This window comes from Lynx rufus, unplaced genomic scaffold (assembly GCF_022079265.1).
Source record: "Lynx rufus isolate CCGP_SWC_20201006 ecotype Redwood Valley unplaced genomic scaffold, mLynRuf1.p SCAF_15, whole genome shotgun sequence".
In the NCBI taxonomy this organism is placed as follows: domain Eukaryota; kingdom Metazoa; phylum Chordata; class Mammalia; order Carnivora; family Felidae; genus Lynx; species Lynx rufus.
In genome coordinates, this window is record NW_025814829.1 from 43,007,828 (window position 1) to 43,015,634 (window position 7,807).

General features: G+C 47.1%; 1 protein-coding gene across 5 annotated transcripts in view; it reads left to right on the plus strand.

The window, feature by feature from the left end:
* ABL2 (ABL proto-oncogene 2, non-receptor tyrosine kinase) overlaps positions 1 to 7,519 on the plus strand; it is a 108,037-nt gene extending 100,518 nt beyond the window's left edge. For 3 of the 5 annotated variants that reach the window (XM_047076933.1, XM_047076934.1, XM_047076936.1), the window contains 3 exons: positions 1,635 to 1,808; positions 2,360 to 2,593; positions 2,903 to 7,519. In XM_047076933.1, the coding sequence (XP_046932889.1) occupies positions 1,635 to 1,808; positions 2,360 to 2,593; positions 2,903 to 4,083 (1,589 nt within the window). In that variant the 3' untranslated portion in view covers positions 4,084 to 7,519. Of the gene's footprint in view, positions 1 to 1,634; positions 1,809 to 2,359 lie in introns of all 5 variants that reach the window. The other 2 variants (XM_047076931.1, XM_047076932.1) reach the window with 1 other exon arrangement.
* Positions 7,520 to 7,807: the final 288 nt, after the last annotated feature.

Below are 7,807 nucleotides of genomic sequence, written 5' to 3' on the forward strand. Positions count from 1 at the left end.
AGTCATAGGCTCCATTTCTTTGGTGCTTTTGTGTCGCCTTCTAATTTCTGTTGCATCCTTAGTTAAATAGTTCTGTCTCCTTTGAAAATGTTATATCCTTATGGAAAATCAACCATTATCAATTTTTGAAGCTAACTGCAGTTGAGAGTTGCTAAACCAGAAATTTAAGATTCTTTTAATCCACATTTTATTAATCATAGCATTTAATCTGTGGCTAGCATATACTGAAGACACAGAGCTAAGACACAGTTCCTACCTTAAAAAGTTGTATTCATTAGTTAGTTGTGAGTGGAGGAAACCTAACTCAAACTTTCTTAAGCAGTAAAGGGAGGATTTATTGGCTCAAACCATGGGAAAGGAGGGATGGTGCTAACTCAGAGTCAGTAGAAGCCACAGAATCAAGTAGCTTCAGGACTTCCTCCTTCTCACAGCCTCTCCCACCCAGTATCACTTTACTTTTGCTTCTAGGTTGATCTCATCCTCAGAATCTTCCAATAGGTATGGGACACAGTTGCTAGCCTCCTCGAGGTCATATCTTCACAGCTAACGTCTGTCTCCCAGCTGCTGTAGGCAGCAGCGTAAGAAAAGTCTCGCTGGCATGACTTGGGTTATATGCCATGTGCCCCTTCTTGTGGGGGAGTTGATTTTTTAAATAGTTACACCAAAATGTTGTAAAAAAAAAAAATCACAATATTTCACAGTTTAATCAGTCCTGCTTGCTTCATTTTTGTTAAGGGGTGAATAGTAAAGTATGTCTTTGCCCCAGCAGAAGCCCCAAAAACGCATAGCCACGTTGAATGAGCTGAGGCTTACTGATACAGTGAATGCTTTTTCAGGAGCCTCATTTGTTTTATGAATGAAATGCAGCATGACATGAAATGTGTCCACCCTCCTTCTTGGTGCAAGGTGCAATGTAAAAACTAAGTGCAGAAATCTGCTTTATTAAGCCTCTGAACAAGCACTCAGTAAACAAGGATATCCAAAATATGAAAGCATATGAATCCATGCTTACCATCATTACTCATCATCAGGGAAGTCCAGAATAGAACAGTAAGATGCCACTGCATACCTACACCAGAATGGCTAAAATCAAAAACAAAAAGCCTGATAATATCAAACTTTGGCAAGCATGCAGAGTACTCAGAACTTTGATACAAGGCTAGTGGGAGTATAGATTGCTACAGCCATTTTGGGAGAGAGTTTGAGAGGACCCAGCAAAGCTGAATTGATGTGCACCCTGTAACCCACCGGTCCTGCTCCTAGGTATACACCCAGCAGACGTACATACAATTCTGAAGCAAAAGACATGTAGCAGGGTGTCGGTAGCAGCATATTCGTTTCCGGCCCCAAACTGGAAACAACCTAGATATCCGCCAGAAGAAGGATGGGTTAATTTGGTATGCTCACACTTGGGAGAGGGAGCCTCTGCTACATGCAACAGCATGGAGGAGTCGGCCATCACAATGTTGAGCAAAAGAAGGCAGACGTAAAAGTACATGCTCTGTGATTCCATTTGTATATTTTAGTGCTCTTTTCTCCAGCTTCTTCCTCCGTTGTATACCTTTTCTGAAACAAAAACCTCCTTTTCTGTGTCATGAAATTGTTTTTGATCAGTCCCCTTGTCTTCCTCACAGAGGTAGCTGAGGAGCTTGGGAGGGCTGCCTCCTCCTCGTCTGTTGTTCCATACCTGCCCCGACTGCCTATACTTCCTTCTAAGACCCGAACGCTGAAGAAACAGGTGGAGAACAAGGAGAATATCGAAGGGACACAGGATGCCACAGAAAATTCTGCCTCTAGTTCAGCACCAGGTATGGATCCCTAGGCAGGTAGAATTAAACTGCCTTGTTTCAAGAACCTTGGGGTATGATGCCTTATTTCCGTTTTCCTGTCCATGTTCCCTGAGGAGAGAATGGCTGGTGTCTGCTTTAGCTCCTGCTCTGGTCCGGGGCTCTGCAGTGCCAGCGTTGTTAGTCCTCATCTTTCCGTCCGCCATACAGCTCTGCCTCCCCCTCCGTTTTCTCAGCTCTCAAATCCCGGACCATTACCATCTGTGTAGTTCTGGCAAAAACTGCTTCCCTGAGCCTGATAGTTGAGGCCAGGGTGTGCTATAGCATTTAGAGAAAAGACGAATGCCGAGGTAGAAAGTAGGTTATTGCTTCCTATTTATTTCCCATGTTGTATTGGGAACACTCAGCAGTGTGAAACGGTAACGTATTTATTAGTTTCCTCTGAGTCCTGCTAATACCTGATTTCTAATAGATGCCGACAGAACTCTTGCAATTAAATTAAACCTTAGTATTTCAAGTGTAATGGAGTCACTTTTTGTCTTTCACGTTAGTGATTGGCCATTTCTCTTCAGGGTTCGTTAGAGGTGCACAGGCCCCCAGTGGGTCCCCAGCACTGCCTCGAAAACAAAGAGACAAGTCACCCAGCAGCCTCTTGGAAGATGCCAAAGAGACATGCTTCACCAGGGATAGGAAGGGAGGCTTCTTCAGCTCCTTCATGAAAAAGAGAAATGCTCCCACACCCCCTAAACGCAGCAGCTCCTTCCGAGAAATGGAGAATCAACCCCACAAGAAATATGAACTCACGGGTAACTTCTCATCTGTTGCTTCTCTACAGCATGCTGATGGGTTCTCTTTCACTCCTGCCCAGCAAGAGGCGAATCTGGTGCCACCCAAGTGCTATGGGGGGAGCTTTGCACAGAGGAACCTGTGTAATGACGATGGCGGTGGGGGCGGGGGCAGCGGCACTGCTGGGGGTGGGTGGTCTGGCATCACAGGCTTCTTTACACCACGCTTAATCAAAAAGACACTGGGCTTACGAGCGGGTAAACCCACAGCCAGTGATGACACTTCCAAGCCTTTTCCAAGGTCAAACTCTACATCTTCCATGTCCTCAGGGCTTCCAGAGCAGGATAGGATGGCAATGACCCTTCCCAGGAACTGCCAGAGGTCCAAACTCCAGCTGGAAAGGACAGTGTCCACCTCTTCTCAGCCAGAAGAGAATGTGGACAGGGCCAATGACATGCTTCCAAAAAAATCAGAGGAAGGTGCTGCTCCAAGCAGGGAGAGACCAAAAGCCAAACTTTTGCCTAGAGGAGCCACAGCTCTTCCTCTCAGAACCCCCTCTGGGGATCCAGCCATTACAGAGAAGGACTCTCCGGGGGTGGGGGTGGCTGGAGTGGCAGCTGCCCCAAAGAGCAAGGAGAGGAATGGCGGAGCACGACTCGGCATGGCTGGAGTCCCAGAGGATGGCGAGCAGACAGGCTGGTCTTCCCCAGCCAAGGCTGCAGCAGCCCTCCCGACCACTCACAACCACAAAGTGCCAGTCCTCATATCACCCACTCTGAAGCACACTCCAGCTGACGTGCAGCTCATTGGCACAGACTCTCAGGGCAATAAATTCAAACTCTTATCTGAGCATCAGGTCACATCCTCTGGAGACAAGGACCGACCCCGACGGGTAAAACCAAAGTGTGCCCCACCCCCACCACCCGTGATGAGACTACTGCAGCATCCGTCCGTGTGCTCAGACCCCACGGAAGAGCCGACCGCCCCCGCTGCAGGACAGCCCACGTCAGAGACACCGGAAGGAGGGAAGAAGGCAGCTCCAGGGGCAGTGCCCGTCAGTGGGAAAGCTGGGAGGCCAGCGATGCCTCCGCCTCAAGTGCCTCTGCCCGCCTCTTCCATCTCGCCGGCCAAAATGGCTAATGGCACAGCAGGTACTAAAGTGGCTCTGAGAAAAACCAAACAGGCGGCTGAGAAAATCTCAGCAGACAAAATCAGCAAGGAGGCCCTGCTGGAATGTGCCGACCTACTGTCCAGTGCAATCACGGAACCCGTGCCCAACAGCCAGCTGGTGGACACCGGACACCAGCTGCTCGACTACTGCTCAGGCTATGTGGACTGCATCCCCCAGACTCGCAACAAATTCGCCTTCCGAGAGGCTGTGAGCAAACTGGAACTCAGCCTGCAGGAGCTGCAGGTGTCTTCAGCAGCTGCTGGCGTGCCCGGGGCAAACCCTGTCCTTAATAACTTATTGTCATGTGTACAGGAGATCAGTGATGTGGTGCAGAGGTAGCCACTGTTAGCCTAGTGGGAAGGTGCTCACATTTCTGAGGGGAGAGGGAGAGGGGCTTGTTTTCCTGTGTTCTTGTTTTCAGAGAATGAAAGACTGATACTTGAGTGTGTTTATGTGAAGTACCTCAGATCTCTGAGTTCTCACGTTTACAGGTTCATCTCAAAAATAACAAAAAGCAGACACATAGGACAGGGAAGTCGGGCGGGGGCGGAGCAGCGGCAGACGGGAGTGGAAGCTGCGCTGGCGAGTCAGGGGACGCGTGCGGGTCCCACCACGAAGAAGCGAGTGACGGGCTGTTCCCGGCAAGGCCGCGGACGGCACCAACACGGTGGATTGGCTCTGGCTCTCGCTCTGCACCACACAGAGGGGAATGGACTTGGGGCCCCTGGAGGTACTAATGGCGATTCTGCTCCAGCTCACCTAATGAATCGGGTGGGACAGAAGAGAAAGTTGGGAATGTACCAAGAGAAGTTTCGCCGAGGCTGTTGGAAGCCGCTCTTGCCACAAGGTCACTGCTGGAGTAAGAGCTGCAGACCCGGGTGCTGGAGCCTGCTCCGGTCCCGTTTTCCATTGGTGCGTTAGTCGGGGCAGGAAGTAACAGATGCTAGGAAGTGGTCAGAGTGAGACCTCCTCCTCGTGGCTTCACACCAATGAGAAGTCACTTCTCCCAGTCCAGTATGTCACTTCCTCATGGACCACGAGTGGCTTTCTGCTTGTTGGCGTCTATCAGCAGCAGGCATAGGGGGCTCCTCAGTGGTTCTTCTCTGCTCTCTGCTGGGCGGGCCGTCTTCCTTCATCTCTGGCAGCATTCAGGGCATTAACCAGAGTTGGTTTTGAAAACAGCGGTCACCAGGTTCTCTTGGGAACCCTTTTCTGATACAGTGTCCCTGCACACTGACACCCCCGCCACGGGATTGAGCAGCTGTGTATTCCTTCTCTGGCTAAAATGCCAGGAGAGAGGTCTCTTCTTGGAATTCAACCGCCAGGGCCAGAGGTCTGTGACTGAACGGAGAGGTTGGCTTGGTCCCAGTGGCCGTTTCTCTGTACCTTTCTCCTTCCTTATCACCTTAGAGCCAGGCTAGGTAGAGAGCAGGAAGAAACAGTCTCTCACTCTCTGTGGATTTCTGGTGAATTACCCCAGATCGCTCTCATGTGCTTTTCTCCTTTCACATGCCCCCTCCCCCTCATTGTTGTGGTTGTTTATAAATATCATATTGGGACTATTCTTTGATATTTATTTTGTCATTTCACCTCTATTTGAAGAATGCATAATTGAAGGGGCAGGTCATTCCCAGGAAACACTGATTAAATCCTAAAAATCTAGTGACTTAACCCTCCAATATGTTTTGCCCTTGAAAAATAGGCCTGTTCCTTCCCTATTCAGTTATAATCATGGAAGCTAATAGGATCATATGGTACCGAACCTAATTGATTAGAGGTTAATATTCTTGATATCAGGTCTAATTTTAATTAACATTTCATTCTTGTTTTAGAGCTTTATGACCACCCCCCCACCCACCCGCCCACGGAGAATAAATTTTTTTCCTCCTAAAGGAGTATTAACCTAGGAAGATAGGAATTGAACACTGATGAACTGTGAGTTCTCTTCCTAGCTATGCGATCTGTCCACTGTCAGGCCACAGCCCCATCTCTTAATCTGTTAAGTGAAGGTAATGATACATCTTCTCAAGGGTGTTTTGCAAATAAGTATATAGCTATCCCCTGAGAGCCGCTTCAGTGCAGTGTCGTTAACAGTGAATGGTCTTTGATTCTCTTTGCTCAGTGGCAGATAATGGAAATTTAGAACTGCTGAGAGTATGCTAGCTGGGCTAGAATACTAAGGAGGAAAAACTATGTTTTGGACAGAGTTTGTCATCTTTGGCCGAGGAGGAAGTTTAGTTTTCATTAGAAAGAAAGAAAACTTTGATTTTTACTATGGCTGCTCCAAAGGAGGCCCAGGCCACGAGAAGGGTAAGGAGGGAGGAGACAGTCCTGGGCCTCCCTGGCTGGCTTGCGTGAGCCCCTTCTGTGTGTTACCTGCAGGTGCAGCGCAGGCAACTGGTGATCTGGCTCATCTTCTTGTAGTGGCTGGATGTGAAGACAGGGTTCCCTGTGGCCTGGATGGAGGCCCACGGTCCCCCCACCTTTTTCGTCGCCACTCCCCTTCATCGGTCATTTCCACAAACTTGAAATGTTTTAGCAATTAGCCTTTTAAGGGTGGGGCAGGGGAAGCTAAAACTTTAGAATATTATGCTGCTTTTTAAGTTTATCCGTCATTGTGGGATGCGAGTTGAGGGATTAATTATGTAGTTGTTTTTTCAGGGGATTTTTATTTTATTTTATTTTTTAAAGCAGGGGGTCTTTCCTTGAGAGCTCTGAAAATAAGCCTTGGAGGAACACTACTGAGTGTATGTAAGCTCCCCGGTTTCCTCGCCGCAGAACAGTCTTGAGGGTGGGGACTGTGTCTTACTCAGGGGCAGCACCTGGCTCTGTCTTGCCTACGGTCGGTGCTCGACAAGTTCATGAAATGGATTGCTTTTTCCCAACACTGTCAGGAGTAGCATTAACTATTGTAGCACACCCCATCCACACGGTGCTTGAACTGTGTGACTTCAGGAGTTGTGGGCTCAGGGCTCAGGTTAAAGAGGCACTGTCAACTTACTATGAAAGTATAATTTAGATTTTGTTCCTCTTTCTAATTGAAAAGGACCAGGTTTTAAAAATAACCTTACATAAATTTAAAAGTTTCAGTTCACAGCAGAGAAAACTGCTTCTAGAAACTAAAAAACATTATCAAGTTTAAAAGCAAAGCAGGGGAGCGAGAGCCCTTCTTCAAGGTGTTGAAAACTTTCTAAAGTGGTTATATATATGCATACTTTTGGGCTGTCACAGCTTGGATCCTTTCATGTACAGATAATATGATTTCAGCTTAGATTTCTTACATTAAAATGCAGTGTTTTGTGTAGAATACATCTTGATTGTGCTTTACATGAAGTATTTTCTTAAAAGGCTTTGTGTAATATTAAAGTGTGTATATTTTCCTACAGACTTGCATTGGGAATTTCAGAGATCTAGCCTTAAAAAAGATTGGCCCTATGAAATTCATCCAGTGTTTTTCCAGATGACCGCTATACATTGACGTCATTATAGTAAGACCCTTTCCCAGCTCTAATTATGGGGGTTAAATTAGATTTTTTCTTACAATTCAATTGAAAATTGGCTAGTAAATAGTGCCCAGTTAATAAAACATGCTGACTGCTAAGGCACAGTCTGTGTTTATTTAACTAAAGTCATGGAGCTTTTGAGTTTTAAAGGATACAGTATAGATAGTGATTAAGAGTTGAGACTCTAAGCCAGTCTAGAAGGCAAGTCATTTAACCTTCCTGAGCCTTAGTTTCCACATTGGAAAACAGGGATAATAATAGTAACTACCTCAGGGTTGTTTGTAAGGATTAAATGAGATAATGTGTGTAAGATACTTAGCTTGAGTGCCTGGCACATAATGAGCACTCCATAAATGCTAACTGCTACTACTATTAACAAACATTTAGTCCAGTCGAGTCTTAGCCAGGGATGTGTGGCAAAATCCCTGGGATTTAAAAAAGATGCATTGGCTCACCCCAGATCAGAATTCCCAGTGGGGCGAGGTCTCAGCAAACGTGCTTTCCAAGAATCCCTCCGTGTGTCTCAGCATTGCCTGAACACGATCAGTACCCCAACCCTT